Source organism: Camelus ferus, chromosome 13 (genome assembly GCF_009834535.1).
Source record: "Camelus ferus isolate YT-003-E chromosome 13, BCGSAC_Cfer_1.0, whole genome shotgun sequence".
Taxonomy (NCBI): Eukaryota; Metazoa; Chordata; class Mammalia; order Artiodactyla; family Camelidae; genus Camelus; species Camelus ferus.
In genome coordinates, this window is record NC_045708.1 from 31,471,666 (window position 1) to 31,490,155 (window position 18,490).

General features: G+C 40.7%; 1 protein-coding gene across 6 annotated transcripts in view; it reads left to right on the forward strand.

Annotated features, from left to right (window-relative positions):
* ST3GAL3 (ST3 beta-galactoside alpha-2,3-sialyltransferase 3) overlaps positions 1–18,490 on the forward strand; it is a 188,323-nt gene that overhangs the window by 65,656 nt on the left and 104,177 nt on the right. For 4 of the 6 annotated variants that reach the window (XR_004324972.1, XM_032494067.1, XM_032494069.1 and 1 more), the window contains exon 3: positions 13,919–13,966. The exons of the other annotated variants lie outside the window; for them this stretch is intronic. Coding sequence is in view for 3 of the 4 variants with exons in the window: in XM_032494067.1 (XP_032349958.1) it covers positions 13,919–13,966 (48 nt within the window). In the remaining variant the exon portion in view is untranslated. The remainder of the gene's footprint in view (positions 1–13,918; positions 13,967–18,490) is intronic. 6 annotated transcript variants of the gene reach the window in all.

The following is an 18,490-nucleotide window of genomic DNA, read 5'->3' on the forward strand; positions in this document are numbered from 1 at the left end:
TAATCTTAGCCAGCTTGATCACACAAAAGTTCCTTCTTTCAAAAATTCTTTTTCCATAAATCTTCTACAGCTTACTATTTCCATTCAACCTTGTCCTGTTTTTCCTCTTCCCCGCTCTGAAACATTCAGTGTCACTTTAGGATAAAGTTACTTTCTTTTCCTCAACAAAATGCATTTCCATTCCTCTACCTTTCCTTACCCAAAACACATATCTTACTTTTCTTATATACATAGTTGTTTCCCCTTATTATTTCTGATAGCTCTAAGCAATTGTGAATGGCTCGTTACAAATTTATGGATACACTTCATAATTCTTAAAAGCGTATTTCCCTTATAGGAAATTTTCCAATGTGGCATGTTTACCAATAGACTCAAATATCTTTAGTTCTTTTGTAAGGGAAGCCAAAAGTAGATGAACCTATTTTAAGTAATATTTCAGTATTTTATCTTATCTGAGAATGAGCTAGATATTTAAATGACTACCCATTATTTAATTTAGCAAAACTGTAAGGTTTCAGGATACCAAAAAGATTTGGGGAAGCTATTTAAAAGGCTTACCTAGAAACTTATATGTTATCCACATCCTTTCAATTCACTTGTTCTCAGCAGTTATATTTAGAACACTCATGAAAAATTTTATCATGCCAAGTATTTTTCTTGCTGACCAATTTTGTAACAAAGATAACATGAATTTCTCTGGCCAATAAACCAGGTAGAATAAAAATTGTATGCCTACATTATTTTCAGCACTGATAACTCCAAAGACATGCCTGTTTTAATTAAACCATCAACCCCAAACTAGCTTTCAAAACCAGATCACATAAATTCAGAAAGCACCTTGGCCAATCTCAGTTATATTTTAATTCATATAAGTGCTTGTTTGTTTTTAAACAAATTAAATAAAGCTCTTTTACAAATTAATTTTAACAATACCATCCAGAGATAGAAAAGAAAAAACAATACCATGCATCTACAACACACATATACATACATATATAGATACACATCAGCATACAGACAGATGCAAATAGGGACCTTATAGTTTTATTTAAAATTTTAGTGATGTCTCAGGTACAGTAATACCTCAAAAAGAATAGTTTGATCCAAATTGTGTTCCTGGCTTATTGTAAGGATCATTTTAGAGCTGTTTTTAGAATTAATTTGTCTTTCAGAAAGTTCTGCATACCAATCAAAGAAGGCAATCTGTTGTCTCGTGAGTGGTTTGGAATTCTCTCTTTTAAGGGTGCCCCTCAAGGTGGACTTATTTAAAACAAAGGTTGAACCTTTTGAACAGGATGGGTGACTTACCAAAAAGCTTCACAAACAGGCAGACACAGAAAGCAAATTTTCTCCTAGGAGTTTTGAAGTCTGTCTGTTATCACAAATCTAGGGCAATTGCTGTTTAAATCTTTCCTTTTAGTTGTTTATTTGCTCCAGCTGACTTACAAACAGTAATTAGGAGTTTAGCATTTGGATCCTCAGAGGGTCTAACTTTAGAGGAGCAGGTTTTTGCAGAGGAGGAGAAAGGAAGATAGCATCAGGGACAGGGTCTGAGCACAAGCTGGCTGCCAGGGCCGAGTCTGAGACAAAGCAGGTGGAGAAGACACACAACATGGTGCCCAAGACAGAGCAGTTGGGGGAAGGGGACACAAAGAGCTTGACTTTGGAAGCTGTTTTGTTCTTTTCTAGTGTTTTTGTTTTTGTTTGAGGCGGGGTTATTTCAACCAATTTAGAAACGGAATCTTGCAGAAAGGAAATTTTAGAGTTTTGTACACATTTTGGAGCTTCCAGGTATCAGTGAAAATAAATACACCATTTGTTTTGTTTCATTTTAGAACTGTGGCCCTCCAATTTAATCTTAAGAAAAATGAGTTTGGGGAGATTAAAAGTTCCCTTTAATGGCCACTGTAATTTCAGATTACTTTAGTTCATTTGGCCAACTTAGTTAAAAATGCACATGTCGGGGTTCCATAGGTTTTAAGCATGAACCAGCCAGAGTCCCCATAAAAGGGCTGCCCTCAGAGCATTTAGATGATCAAGATCCCATTTCCCTAAATTCTTCCAGAAACCCAAGAAAGTTGATAGAGTCCTAGCCCAGACTGCAAAAGGAATAAGGCAAACTCTTAGTTCCCAGTTAGCTCAATCCTCAAAAGAGAACCTAGCTACCGCGTGCTCCAGAAGACAACTTGAGTACTCATTAAGGACAAAGCCTTGAACCAGAAAGGACAAAGCCTTTCCTCTGAAAGGAGAAAGCCTTTCCAGATCTTGAGTAAAATTGAAGACCTCAAAATACAAAAAGAGCAGAGCTCAGAATTTGAGAGGAGACTCACCAAATTGAAAGCAGGCAGCGACTCAGGGAAGCCATGAGTACAAGGGTCTCAGTGCAGGTACCTCACTTGATTCCAGGAGCCATCATCTCTCAGGGTTTGCTTCCTTTGGACCCCACTTCTGACACCAAATATGTCAACTTTAGAAATATAGTAGCTCGATATTTTACCAGCAAAAGTGCATTTATTTGGGAGTACCAGAAAAATTGCTGTTTGGGTAGTGCAAATTATGGCAAATCATAGGTAAATCCAGAGCACAAGGAAGGATAACGTGCTTGTATAGGGAAGTGAGGGGGAAGTGGGGTTCGAAGGGTCTGTGATAACCAAAGAGTCCATTGGAGGAAGCTGGGAGTCCAGAGTTGACAGGTTTCTCATTGGTTGGACTGCTGCAGTCTCTGATTGGCTGGGCTGTCCTGGAGTGGAGAGAAGTTTTCTTCTTCCTTCTGAGAGTAAAGTAGAGGCACCTCTCTGTTGGAGATCTGGTGTGTGTCTTCCTGTTTGGAATAATTGAGGATGCGTGGCAGGGTGTGAGAGCTCTCCCTATAGACCTGTCCTAACTCTAGTTTTACCTGAAATCTGTATTCACAATCCATTCATCATGATGGACACTGAGGTTGCTTCCACTTTTTGGCAATTGTGAATAATATTGCTGTAAACATGCATGTTCAAGTTTTTGTGTGGACATAAAATTTTCATTTCTCTTGGGTATATGTATACCTAGCAGTGGAATTGCTGAGTCATATGGCGACTCTGTACTTAATGTATTAAGGAATACCCAGGCTATTTTTCCAAAGCTGCTTTACCCTTTACATTCCCATTAGTAATGTATTCCCTTTCTGCCCATGCCTTCCACTCTTAGTACTTAAGAGGAATGATGGTGATATCAACCAATTACAACTTTTCATTTCTCAGTTGTGGTACTAAGAGATACATATCCTTTCTTTGCAAATAGAAATAATGCAAAGTAATGGATATACAATTTTTCTTTTCATGACAAAATGTAAAAACTTAACTGAGCAACCTTTCATCTTATTCCTTCCGTTTGTCTTAACTAAGTTATCTCTTGGTAGTGGAATGGTACCGTACTCTTGATGACAGCCTATCAATTACCTCTTTTTTTCCAGGTGAAGGAAAGAATGTCATATGGCAGATTGACTCATCCTGTCCAAAGGACTCTGGCATATGTGAATATTGCAGGCCCTGTTCTCATGGAGAGTCATACCTTTTTTCAATATTTGGATTTTTAAAATTATTTAGATTTGAAAGGCAATCCCAAGCATCATGTCGTTTTACTCATAAATATTTCTGTATGCATCTCTAACAGATAAGAACATTTGAAAATATAGCCATTAAAATAAAACAAAAATAAATAAGTGGGACCTAATTAAACTTATTTTTAATTAAACTTAAAAGCTTTTGCACAGCAAAGAAAACCAGAAGCAAAACAGTAAGACAATATACAGAATGGGAGAAAATATTTGCAAATGATATGACCAGCAAGGGATTAATTTCCAAAATATACAAACAGCTTATACAGCTAAATATTTTTTTAAAAACCCAATCAAAAAATGAGCAGAAGATCTAAATAGCCATTTCTCCAAAGAAGACATACAGATGGCCAACAGGCACATGAAAAGATGCTCAGTATCACTGATTGTTAGAGAAATGCAAATCAAAACTATAATGAAGTGACACCACACACCAGTCAGAATGGCCATCATCAAAAAGTCTACAAATAATAAATGCTGGAGAGGATGTGGAGAAAAGAAACCCTCCACACTGTTGGTAGGAATGTAAATTGGTGCAGCCACTATGGAGAACAGTATGGAGGTTCCTTAGAAAACTAAAAAGCTAAAAATAGAGTTACTATATGATCTAGCAATTCCTGTATACCCAGAGAAAACTCTAATTCAAAAAGATACATATAGCCCAGTAGCCCAACATTCATAGCAGCACTATTTACAATAGCCAAGACATGGAAGCAGCCTAAATGCCCATCAATAGATGAATGGATAAAGAAGCTATACACACACACACACACACACACACACACACACACGAATATTACTCAGCCATAAAAAGGAATGAAATAATGCCATTTGCGGCAACATAGATGGACCTAGAGATTATCATACTAAGTGAAGTAAGTCAAACAGAAAAAGACAAATACCATATGATATCGCTTATATGTGGAATCCAAAAAAAAAAAAAGATACAAATGAACTTATTTACAAAACAGAAATAGACTCACAGACATAGAAAACAAACTTATGGTACCCAAGGAGAAGGGGAGGGAGAGATAAATTGGAATTCTGGGATTAGCACAGCTTCTAATAATTTCCTGATAAAGGATGCATGAGAGGTAAATTTCTGAGACCTTGCCTGTGTAAGAGTGTCTTAATTCTAATCTTGTACTTAATTGATAGTTTGGCTGGGTATACAATTCTTGGTTGGAAATTATTTTCCCTCAGAATTTTAAAGATATTGCCTCAATGTATTTTAGGCTTTCAGTGTTTTTCTTGAGGGGTCTTATGCTGCTCTGATTTTTAAAACTTGTTTGTCATTCTCTCTGAAAATTTGAGTATTCTGAAATTTCATGATGATGTACCTTGCTGGAGGGCTATTTTCATCTTGTGCTGTACACTCAGAGGGCCCTTTTGGGCTCAAAAAACTCAAATTCTTTAGTTATGGGGAAATTTTATTGAATTATTTCTTTGACTATTTTCTCCCTTCCATTTAAATTTTGTTTTCTTTTCATAGAACTCCCATAATTCAGTTGTCATGTTTCCTAGACTGGTCCTCTAATTGTTTAAGGAAACCTTTTGTCTTCTGTTTTCTATCTTTATCTTTTTTGCTGTATTCTGAAAGATTTTCTCAACTTATTTTTTAATCCTTTTTATTTCTGCTATCATGTTTTTAGTTTTCAAGTTATTCTTTTGTTTTTATTTACTAAATGTACCTTTAAAAATGATTATCTGTTTTGTAAACAAAATATCTTCCCTCTGAGGATTTTAATGATTTTATTCCTGAGTTTTCACCTTCATGTGTATTTTCTATTTTTCTGCATTGTGATCATTTTTCACTTGTTTTGGTCTCTGTCTTTATTTTAGATGCTTTCCTCTAATGCCTTGTTGTTGGTTGTCAGCCCATACTGCAGAGTGTGCTGTCTTGTTTTTAGTATTGTCTTCTCTCCTACTTCTAGTGGTACTGGTGGGGCCAGTGGTTGAGGCTTTGGGGAGTGTGGTGGTGTATTTGAGGTCATATTTCAGCTTTCCCCACTGCTAGTAGTATAGGATTCACCTTTCCTAGTTTTGCTGAGTAAGTTCCACTGGTTTATTTGCTTTTCCAAAACTTTTGTTGCTGATGTCTCCTCTCCTATTTTCTTGTTATTGTGTATTTCTGATTTACAAGAAATAAACAACCTTTTCTGTCATTTTGAGGGGCTTGGAAGAGAGCTGAGGCATGTGTGGAATCTAAATCAAGTTCAGCAAATTCTGGTTCCTGCACCAAACCCATCCCTTTCCTATTTCCAGGGCACCACGACTAAAACTTTCCCAGGCACCTGAAGTTCCAGACTTCATCCTACCATCTCACTCTCAGTTTCCACACATGCCTAGTATCGTTCCAGCTTCTTCTGTTGCACAAACAGGTGTTTGTAAGCAGTGCCACCCTTCCTCCACCTGCCCCCACCCTCCTAGAGGGCAGTTGGTAGTAGAATTCAAGCTACTCCCAGACTTCCTGGTCTCCCCATGGGTGATTATACCCCAGGGGGTGTCCTGCCTCTGATCCTCAGCCAAGTGCCTTTTGTCTCCTGGATGACATAGCAATTTCTTTCTCAATTTCATGATGACTCAGTTTTTAAAAATAGTCTTTGATGTGTCAAAGCCTTTTTTGAAAGTCTAAACAGGCTGTATTGACTAGTTCCCTTTTAGTAACATGCATTTTACCTCCTGAAAGGAGCCCTAATATATTAATTAGGTATGATTTTACCTTCCTGTAACCACACACCTCTCACTTTCCATGCTTCAGTGCCCCTTCTTCGATGTTCCCTGCCTCCCAGCACAGCCTGTCCCATAAGGTTACGGCATACCAGCTCCAATACTATCTCCTCCATGTCTTCCCAGGTTCTCCCAGAAAAAAATTCTCCCTCCTGCATCTGAACTCCTGTAGCAACTTCTCTAGAGGCATGGAATACATTTGTATCTTCGTATTATCCTCCTGATAGTTCAGAAACTCTTTTCATGTCAGGGACCATGTCTAATCTTTCCATACAGCCTCTTGAACTTACTAAGACCTCTGTATATGTTTGGTAAGTTAAATTAATTAAATAAATCTAAGGAATACCTTCCTGAAATAAGTCTACTAAATCAACAGCCTCCACTTAATTCATTTACAGCTGAGGCCCTGCAGTCTGATCACTGTACAGAAATTGTTCCCACTGAAGTTACGGATGCCCTACCAATGAGTGATTCTTCAGTATCTTTGCATCCATCAGCGTCTTCCATCTCTTTGCCACATTTGGATCCTCCTTATAAATAATTCTTACTTCCTCTGGCTTCCTCTGTGCTGCTACTCCTACCTCTGATTATTTCACTGATTTCTCTTCCATATGTCACATCCTTCTAAATCAGTAGTTATGTTTTATTTTCTGTCCTCAGCTTTTTTTTTTCTCTATGTATTGTCATTTACTCTTGTTTGTTTGAGATTGGAGTTGAGAGGGAAGAAATTGAGGGCCTCAGACTAGGGGTTAGAGGAGAACCAGGATCTAAGCAATGGAGAAAGTAGAACATAACACAGGTAGCCACATGGCCACTAAAGTATCAGTTTTGCTGGTGGACTGATAAATCCCCAAAGGTGAGAGCTCGTTCTTGAAGCTAGACTGGAGAACACAGCTTAGACCCAAGGACCAAGCAGCGCCTTCTACCTGTCCTGAGATTTAGACCCTGTGGTGCGAGTTGTGCTCGGAGCAGGTCATCAGGGAGGCAGAAAGTGCTCCAGGGTATTAAAAGCATGAGGGCTGGAGGGTAGAGGAGGTGAGCCCACTCAGACTACAGACAGCTCCAAGATACCAAGAGACTTGAAAAGGAGAATCTCAATTATAGGCCAAGTCTTAAGGGAACTGAGGAAGTGCTAAGCCCTAAAGTCTCATGGAAAGATGATCCATGGTGTAGCTGACTGCCGCAGAGACTGGCCCTGGAGGAACATTCTGGATCTAAGGTGGCTCTTTAAAGTGTCTTGTTACCCTCAACTGAGGGTCGTGGCTCTTTACTCTGATGCTCTGCCACTAACGCGGGCCCCAAGGCCCTGCATCAAGTCCAGCCCGTGGCCTCCCAGTTTCTGCTCTTCTTTGCTTGTATGCTTGTATCTCCTGCCAACCGCCCCAACTCTCTGCACTTCCCAATCCCAGTCTCCAAAAGGTGGAACTTCTCTGCCTTTTAGATGGCTGATCAGTCTATGAATTGCCTTCTCTTGGGTCAGGTACTCACCTGTGGTCCAGTTGTCAGTGCCCAGAGGAGAGGCAGGGTCCTGTGGCTTAGGTGAAGGCCCCTCCCAGTCAAGCAACAGTCAGTTTCCATTCACCTAAGCCCAGAATGTAAATATAGTCCTCTTTCTTTCGTATCTCTCACTCATGTCCCAACAGTCACTAGTCCTATAAATGTTCCTTTTTAAACATTATTAGCATCCAACCTTATTTCTTTTGTTTTCTTTTTTTCCCCTATTTTTTCTACCTTTTTTTTTTCTTTCTTTCTATAATGGAAATCCATCCTTTTTTCTTGGTTTCTGTTGCCACTGCGTTGGTTCAGGCCACTGTCACCTCTCATCTGGAATGTTGCATTCTCCTCTACCAGTCTCTCTCCCCTAACCTACCTGTTACCCTGTTACCAGAACAGTCAGTTTACTTCCCACATAGCAATGAAAGTTTATATTTAAGAATATAAATCAGATCACATTACTCCTTTGGCTTTAAGCAGGGGCTTCTACCTGCTATTGAAATACAGCCACAGACGTCTTCCTGTGGCCTCCGCCATGAGGCCTCCTACAGATCTGGCTCCTGCCCTCCTCTCTGACCTCATTTCCCACCCTCCTTGTGTTCTCCACGCTCTGTATTCCAGCAACACTGGCCTTCTCTCTGTGTCTTAAATATACCAAGATTGCTGTACTTGCCTTCCTTCTACCTGGAGCTCTTCTTCCCTTGGTCTTGTCTTGGCGGGCTCCTGTCTCCAGGTCTCAGCCATATGTCACCTCCTCAGAGAAGCCTTCCCCAAACACCCTATGTCTAGTATTGCCTGTACTTCCACCCTTGGTCACCATTATGTTGTTGAATATTCTTCATCCCACTTATCAACGTCAGAAATTATTCTGTTCATTGCTTACTTATTTTTTTCAAACTCTCTGACTAAAATATAAATTCCTTGAGAACAGGAACATTCTTGTTCTTTACCATTGTATACCTGAGTCTGGTGCATGGTAGTCACTTAATAAATATGTTAAATTAATGAACAGTGAAATATCTCCCTCATTACCCTTGTATCCATATCTATACATTATACTTAGCCTCCCCCAGCTTTATTGAGACACAATTTACAAATAACATTGTGTAAGTTTAAGGTGTAGGACGTGGTCATTTGAAAAACATATATTGTGAAATGATTGCCACAATAAGGTTAGCCAGCAAATCCATCACCTCACAGAGTTACCTTCTTGTGTGTATGCATGCGCTGAGAACATTTAAGATCTACTCACTTTGGCAGATTTCAGGTATACAGTGCTGTATTGTTACCTATAGAATGCTTGGCTTTATGTGTGTTTTTATTTTACCTGTTAGGTTGCAAGCTACTGGAGGGAAGAGGTTTTTTTGTTCTTTATGTTTTGTTTTCATTCATTCTTACCTCACTAGGGCTTACACATGGCGTCCAGCAGAACACATGCACTGAATGTGTACCATGACAGATAGTACCCAAAAGTGTAGCTGCTTCACTGCGTAATTTGAGTTTTGGAAGCCTCTCCAATGCCTGGAAAGACTGAGCCCCATTCTTCATCCTCCTTTTATATTCTTTTTATCCGCTTCAGAAACCAGACACAGGAAACATCTGACCATAATAAAAGATTTCCAGTAAATTCCAGGTTTCCTCACTGAACAGAGTCATGTGCAGCAATGCTCTGTTGTACTTTGGTCTGGAATTCTGTTTGGTCACTTGTGTAGCACACCACATGGCTGCCTCTGGCCTGGGAGCCAGGAACAGCCAGAGCCTGGGCTGCTTGAAATAAAAATGACACATTTGTGAGCCTGAGAGGGAGAAGCCTTGATATTCTTGCTCTGTTTCTTGCAAAACAAACTTCCCAATTTGTTGAATACTGAATTTTCTCTTTAGCTGTCAAAGTGGTTTATAACTAAAATGATCTTACATCCTTTAGAATAAACACAAAAAAATGAATGGCCAAACTGATTCTCAAATCTCTGCCTTAAATGCTCAAAGCAACATCTGTCAAAACTTATGCAAAACATGGTGTGTGTCACTACCATCCTCCTGAAGCTTCTGCCCTCTCACGTGCATCTTCTGCAGTTTAGGGACTCATGTTCTCGGGAGCATCCCACTATCACTTAAAATAATATTTGCAAAAACTCTGACTTTTCCCTTCCAGTGAGACTCATTTGTTTGGTGCTCACCCCTTGCACACCCTTATCACACTTTATATTTATTTTAAGTGCCTCTTAACGTGTCTGTCTTTCTGGGCTGAAAGGCAAAGACTATGTCCTATGCAGCTCTCTGTCTCTCATGTCTGGCACATAAAAAGCACTTGATCATATTTGTGGGAAGGAAGGAAGAAGAAAAGAATTTTACAGAAGCCAGTCTATTTAGGAATTGATGTAGCTGAGGTATGTTTAAAGTGTCATGAAATATAAGGGTGACCTCAGTAACTAAGTAACTAAGCTGAATAGCTTTTCCACATGTACAGTGAATAACAAAGGAGATCAAGAACCTTCCATCCTTTTGCATTGGTACCAGTGAGCTAGAGGTCAGAAATCCTAGAGCTGGTTTAGAGAGTTCTTTTTTAACTTTTTTTTCCCCCTGATAATACAAGTAATACATGTTCACTGTAGAAATTTTGCAAAAATACAAAGAATAAACATCACCTATAATTCTTTCACCCGGAGACGACCATTGTTAACACTTAATTTTTTTTCTTTCTTTTACTCTTACTGAAGTTTTAGTCTTTTAGTTAACTTTCAGCCTTTTTTCTTTACATTTAGACTGACGAGTTTAATAGAGATTATTTCAGGACTGCTTGTGAGTACAAAGAAGGTAAATTGGAGTTGGGAAAATACTTGTCAACTGCAATAAAAATTTGAGATGCTGTTTTTATTGTTGCCTGTCTGGGCAGTCAAGTCCTCAGAAAGACTTTCCTAATTTTCTCCAGGTGAATGCGCTCTCTCATCTGGAAAGTGCCTAGGGCCCTTTTCTTACTACCCACCCACCTCTGGCCCCTCCGTACTGCTTTGTGGGAGAGCTTTTATCTTCCAGGGGTGGGGCCGGGCTTGAACCTCTGAAGGTACAAGGGTATTTCAAGGTTGACTTGAATTGAATGAGAATCTGTATGCAGAATGGATTTATCCCATCCCCAGTCTGAGAAATATCACTTAGATAACATCACCTTTGAAGGAAAGCAGATATTTACTAGTTTATTCCTTTGTTTAATGAACATGTTGATCATTTTCTGTGTGTCAGACACTGGTCTAGGCAACAAAGCTTCAAAGTGGATAGATGGTCCTTATCCTCAGGGAACTTGCAGTTTAGTAAGAGAAAAAGAGAAGTAGGCACGGATTATAATGCAGTATAATAAATGCCATTGATGGTGGTACAGTGATGGCCTAAGGAAGAGGAGGGGCAGAACTGATCAGAGAAGGCTTCAAGAAAAGGAGATGATTGCGTTGGGTCTTCATAGAAAAGTGGGAGTTTCTTAATGCAAACAGACAGAGAAAACAGTACCTCTGATGTCTAAAGACACGAAGGTGCATCTCTCTTTGGAGAAATAGAAATAGAAGTAGTCTGACATATCTGGAACATGAGATATATTTGAGGTGGTAAATGAGCCAAAATGGTAAAGACCTTGAATGTCAGGGTTTGTACTTTATCTTACAGGCTATGGGAAGCCAGAGAAGTATTTAATCAAGAACAAAAACACACTCTGGTGTACTTTTTAGAAAAATTGTGCAGCCGTATAAAGGATGATGAACGTGGGCTAAGCTGGAAACAGGGGTTTGGCTAGAGGACTATGAGAACAGTGCCAGTGAGAAAGGATAAGCAGACTTCCAGAAAAAGCAACTCTACAGCGACAGAAAGTAAATTAGTGGTGGCCTGGGACTAGAGGTGGGAACAGGGCGTGACTGTAAGTGGGCACGAGGGATCTTTTTAGGGTGACAGAAATGTTCAAAAACTACTTATGCTGATGGTTACACAACTCTGTAAATTTTCTGAAAATCATTGAATTATATTTTTTAAATTAGTGAATTTTATAGTATGCGAATTACACATCAATAAAGCTCTTTTAAAAGAGAGAGAAATAGGACTTCTCTTCTGAACAGCAGCATTGAGAGGAGACAGATGTGAGAAACGTTGATAAAGAAGTAAAATTTGTAAGAGTTAGATGTGGATTGGATCTCCTACAAGGTAAGATGGTCAACTATCTGATTAGCCAAGTGTCCTAATTATGCTTCTACATTTTTCTGAAAGAAAAAAAAAATCAACCCTAGCTTTTATTTGGTAGGTTTCAAAGCAAATGGATCTGCCCTTAATTGGCAGTACAGCATCTGCCTGTGGATCTTTATCAAAACCACATCCTCCAGCTCTCTCCAGTTTACCCAGTTCTTAGTAAACAGCTGGTTATGAGAAAAAATGTTTATGAACGGTTGCCTGAAGAAGCTGAGGTCCATCCATTTCTCTAGGCACTGTCATCCAGCAAATAGGTATTGCCTGCCAGGTGTTACGCTGGTAACAGAGCTGTGAATAAGGCAGGTAGAGTGTCTGCCTTTATGAAGCTTAGAGTCTAGCAGTGGGGACAGAAGTTACTTATAGTTATGATAATGACTGTGTCAGATTTCCATGTGCGATAAGACAAAATGACATTCTTCTGAGATCTGAAGGATCATGTTGGGGTGGGACACTGCACGGGGTGTAGACACTGGTCCCGTATGCAGCCAGCCAGCATTGCTTTGTAGAGACTGAGCCTTTTTAATGTGATCCCTTTTTAGTCTGGGGTCTCTGGGGTTATCTTGGGCCTTAAATTATCTTGGTGTCATTTATAATGGCTTTTATTGAGCTGTGCATTGGCTTTATGCCATCATTGGTATTGGCTCATGTTGTAAGAAACTGCCGTACAGGATTCACAATTACTTGTTACAGCAATGTTGTAGAAGTTACAGTCTTCAACATCATGCAACATCCTCCCTTACTAAGACCCATTAAGAGAAATTTCTTTCTGATCACTGTATAGTATATGCATTTATACTTTGCTCTTCTGGCCGCTCTGAGACGCCCTGTCCCATCTAACTTCGGGTCTCCACGCATAGCATCCTCTCTGCCTGGAATGCCCCATTCCCTTCTTGTCAGGTTTAATCTTTACTTATTCTTCATTATTTGTTCAAGTGTCACTTCTTTAGGGAAGATGTCCCTAACCAACACCTACTCCTCTTCCAAACTAGGTCTAGCTCCTAATAGAAACTTTCTCAGCACTCTTTTCTCTTCTTCTTTACTTAATCCGTTTTTTGTTGAAATAACTTGTTGTTTGGTAACTTTTTTCTCTCTTAGACTGATGACAGATCCATGAGGACAGAGACCATGCTGTTTTTTGTTTGCTCCTGGATCTCATAGTCATAGTGTAGTGTCTTGCACTTAGTAGATGCCCAATAAAGATATACTGAATGGTTGAGTGAATGAATGAATGAATGGTGGGCAGTAAATCGTATTCATTTTCCCCTTTTCTTTAGCTGTTTGGGAGCCCCGGCCTCTGATTCTATCTGTAGTGTTTGTGTAGGTCCTCATGGCATGCATTTTGTGCACTAACAGTCCCCTGACTGTATTTTTCCTTTCTTTGATTTCTTCACTTTTAAAATTCCAGTGCATACTGTAAATTCCTATAGGTCACTTTATGCCTTTTGGGGGAAGAAATAATAAACTGGGTGTATGAGCAGGAAAAGAAAGGGAGGAGCCCAAGGGAAATACTAGTGCCTTTAACCAGATGCAGGAGGGAAGTTTCCTTTTTGCTTTGTTTTCATTTTGTGTTCACTGTGAGAAGGAAAAAGAAGTAAATGTGTCCCATAATTTGGCAGGAAATGCCTCTGAAGATTTTGGGGCCTGTCTCTGCCCTGAGATGTTCCTCCCAGTGGCACGAGGCTGGGGGCTGGGCACGGCAGGGCCTCTTGGCCCAGTGGACGGGTGGGCATGGACCTGTGGAGACTGTCTATGCAGCTGAGTCCCATTCCAGTTTGCCTTTCCTTGGGGGAGGGTTTGGGCAGCCCCAGTGGGAGTTCTTTTGTCTGTTGTTTTACTATAAGAAGGGGAAAGAAATGAACTTGTCCTCTTGTATTGCAGATTCAATGGTTCTTTCCTTTGACTCCGCTGGACAAACACTAGGCTCAGGTACCAATCCCTCTCTACCATCCTTTCAGCCCCCAGCACTGGCCGCATTTGAAGTGGAGCCTAATGAGGTGGGGGAGGGGGTGTCTGGGGAGGGCACTGGAGTATCTCAGTATTGTGGGAAAATCTCAAGAAGCTTTTCTAGAGACCTGTGGTCTGGGAAGCAGCAGGAGGACGCACCATCTGGAAAACTTTGCCAATTGCTTTAAAAGTGTGCACTGAGGAGTTTGCAGTAGATGCTCCTTCCTCATTCAAAGTGGTCCAGGTTCATGGGAGAGGTGTCTGTTTTCTGTGCACATATCCTGGCTCAGAGAGTGAGGCGGAGGGCGCTGAGAGACCCCGGGCTCTGGGCACGCTGGAGTAGATGACCATCGGGGCTGTCCAGTAACATGCCGGCTGGTGAGAGTATCGCCGCTTCCTGAGGACATCCATCCACCCTGTTGCATGTTCACACGCATGCCCCCACATACTCGAATACACACCTCCTCCAGGAGATGCACTGCACTGTGTACTTGTGCCCAAGCACATGCAGGCCAACATACCCCTGCTTTTCCCTGTGTCTGTGGTGCAGGACAGACAAATTGGCACACCCTTGCTTTGACACAGTTCACCCAGGCTTAATGCAGCTTGACTCTCCCCTGTCTAAGGCAGTCTGCCTGCCCCACACTACTATGCTGTTGGCAGTGAACAAAAAGAGAAGATACTTTGATTCTTCAGTTCGCTGCCACCGCATCCCCAAGGGAGCCTTAGAATGACTTTACCTCATGAGAAGAGCATCTCTATGCATCAGGTCTCCATTTTTAGTTGAAGTTGGTGGTCCTTGTACCACTAGTGCTGCCTGTGAATAACAGGGAGACGTTGCTGGCCAGCTAAGGGCAGTGGACCCATTTTGCTCCCCTTGCCTGCAGTAGACTGATGTTTCACAGAGCAGCTGTGAGTTCAGGCCGTTGTGACAATGAGGACAAGGGGGAAGATGTTCAGAGAATATGATCACAGCTACCACTTGTTTAATATGGCCACTCATAGAGCCAGTACTCTCTGCCTTACCATGCTTCAGGTGTCCCTAATGAAATGCTGAGATGAGGGAGTCGCCTTAAGATAGAGTAGACAGATAAAAGCATTTTTAAATAGATGCAACATTGTGTCAATTCATATGGGAAAAAAATGGAACAATTTTATAAAAGTTAAGAACTTCTATTAATCAGAGATACCATTAGGAGACTGAAAAGGCACTCCAGGGTGAAAAAAAGATACCTGCAACACAAATAACCAGCAAAGGGCTTGTTTCCAGAATAAGGAACTACAAAAATCAGCAGGAGTAAAGAAACAACCTAACATAGAGACAAGCAAAAGACCCGGGCAGGTGCTTCGCAAAAGAGGGCTCTAAATGACCGATAACTCTGTGGAAAGGTGTTGGATTGTGTTAGTACCTAGGAAAATGCAAAGTAGCGTTTCAGTGCTATATCACTGCCCATCTATCAAAACAAGGAAACTTGAAGAGCTGGTCATCCCAGGGCTGTTGAGGATGTGGTGCAGTGGAAGCTCTGAGGCTCCACTGGTCAGTGGGTAAGTTGGTTACAACCACTTTGGAAAAAACTTTGATGGTGTCTTGCTAAATTTGAAGGTACACCTACCCACGACCTGGCATTTCCTCCTCTAAGTATATTCCCTGCACAAATGGGATACATGTACAAGATACATATATAAGGACCTATTTCTGTCACTGAATGCAGCCAAAGGCTTGGACAGAATGCATTTAGCAGCTATTTGAGGACTCTGAAATATAAATAGTAGTAGACAGATTGGGGGAAAACTAGAATTAAACGTACCATCACACTGGCAGTGAATTTCTCATTTTTCCCCTGGTATCCCATGACCTGGACTCAAGGCAGCCTGAAACCTAGGCACAAACAGAGTGGACACCAGGGCACAAATGGAGAGAATTCCAGAGGACCTCTAGTTATGGCTCTGGGTATAAGACTCAGATGGAGGGAGAAATCCCAAGGGTTGTTTTTGTCTGTTTTCTTTATCCCTGGTCCCCAGGCAGTGCTCTCAGTGGAGGTGGTGGTAGTGCTGGTGGCAGCAGTGGGGCCTTCAAGCACCTGAAACTGAGGAAGGGAAACCTTCTCCTTGATCAAACCTTTCTCCCTGTAATCCCAAGACAGTAGGGTGAAGTCTAGTTTCTTTTCTGTCTCTCTGCCTTTTTGCTGTTTGGTCTCAGATTTGGGTACAGCTCAGGAAACGTGTGGCAGAAAGTGGTAACTAAAACTCCAGATTTGGGGCCAGAGAACCAAGAAGGGGAGTCTTAGTGACCTGGGAAGTGTACGGAGATAACAGAGAGGAAGGAGCTCAGGAAAGCGACTCCATAAAGCTGTGTGTGAACTTCTGGGCTCACCCTGAGCTGAGCATGTGTGCATCGGACTCACCAACACACCAAAATACTCTGAGAACTGAACCAAGGGATAGACCACCACCTGGGTCCCAGAATGGACGCTGGTGGTGCACACAGGGACACAGCTGAACAGGCTTTGATGAAACTGGCATTGAAACTACAACTCACAGAGGGCTGGTCAGATCTTGCCACCTAAATCCAACCTGGTTGATTGTCTGGTGAAACAAAAATATCAATATTCTCTACTGGATTTAAATAAGACCTAGTTTCATCATGTAATATTCAAAATATCTAGGATACAATCCAAAATTAATTATCATATGAAGAACCAGGAAAATCTCAACTTGCATGGGAAGAGACGGTCAACAGATGCCCACGCTGAGATGAAACAAATGTTGGGATAATCTGGCAGACTTTAAAGCAGCTTCTGTAAAAACACTCCCGAAAGTAAGGACAAACACCACTGAAATGAATGGAAAGATAGAACACGTTAGCTAAAGAAAGAAAAGATACAGAGGAGAACCAAATGGAGATATAAGAAAAAAAATACAGTAACTGAACATTTGAAAACTCAACTGAACAGACTCAATCACAAAATGGAGAAGACAGAGGAAAGAATCCGTGCACTTGAAAATAAAGCAGTAGAAACTATCCAATCTGAACAGCAGAAGAAAAAAGATTTTAAAAGTTGAATGGAGCCTCAGTGACTTGAGGGACAATACCAGAAGGTTTACCATCTGTGTTGTTAGATTCCCAGAAGAAGAGAAAGGGTGCGGTACAGAAGAAATACTGAAGACGTAATGGCTTAAACTTCCCAAATTTGGTGCCCAAGTGGGGTTTATCCTGGAAATGCAAGGCTGATTCAACATTCAAAAATCAGTCAATGTAACCTACCATATTAATTGTCTAAAGAAGAAAAACTACATGATCATGTCAATTGATGATGAAAAAGCCTCTGACAAAATTGAACATCTACTCATAATAAAAACTCTCAGCAAACTTCAAAAGGAACTTTTTCAAACTGATATAGGGCATCTACAAAAAACCTACAGCAAACATCATACTTAATGGTAAGAGACTGCTCTTCCCCTGAGATCAGGAACCACCCTTGAAAGTCCTAGCCAGTGTGGTAAGAAGAAAAAGAAATAAAAAGAATACAGGAAAGGAAGAAATAAAACTAACCCTCCCCGTAAGTGACATGATTGCCTACGTAGAAAGTGCCAAGGAATCTAAAAAGCAGTCCTAGAACTAATAACTGACAGGATACAAGATCAAAACACAAAAAATCAATTATATTTCTAGGTACTAGCAATGAATAATTGAAAATAAAAAACTTTTCTAAAAATTACAGTAGCCCCCCAACAAAATACCCCCTCATCTATAAATCTAATGAAATGTGTGGGATCTGTATACTGAAACTTGTTCTTCACCCATTTTCCCCCCATCTACCAAACCATTCAAGCCACAAACCTAGGAATGACCATAATTGTACTTTTTCCTCACTCTGTCCCACCTTTTCTGTCTTCACAGTGTGTTCTTGTCCAGCCAACTCTTTCTTTTAAAAAAAAAAATTCTTTGTGTTTTTTTTTGTTATTTTGGGGGGCAATTTTATTTGGTTCATTTATTTAAATGGAGGTACCAGGGATTGAACCCAGGACCTCGTGCATGCTAAGCACCGCACTCTACCACTGAGCTATACCCTCCCCTCCAGCCAACTCTTCCTAACACCACTGTCCAAGGTACCATCTCCTCCCCTCAAGACAAGTAAACATCTAACTGGTCTCTCGCCTCCCAGGGGTCCATTCTCCATGTTGTACCCAAAGTGACCTTTTAAAAATGTAAATCAGATCATATCTTTATCCCACTGAAATCTCTTCAGTGACTTTATGGTGCATTTAAAATCCAAATTCCATGACCTATAGGACCCGACTTGCTGGCTCCTACTCCAGTTTCTGTTTAATTATCTCAACACTTTCACTTTAGTCCATTTGCCCGTCACCGGCATGCCTGCCATTCCATGAATATGCCAAGTCCCTTCCTGCCCCAGGACCTTTGTACTCACTTTTCCTCTACCTCGACTGCTCTTACCTCCTGCCTTGCATGACTGTCTCAGGTCTTTATTCAAATGTCACCTC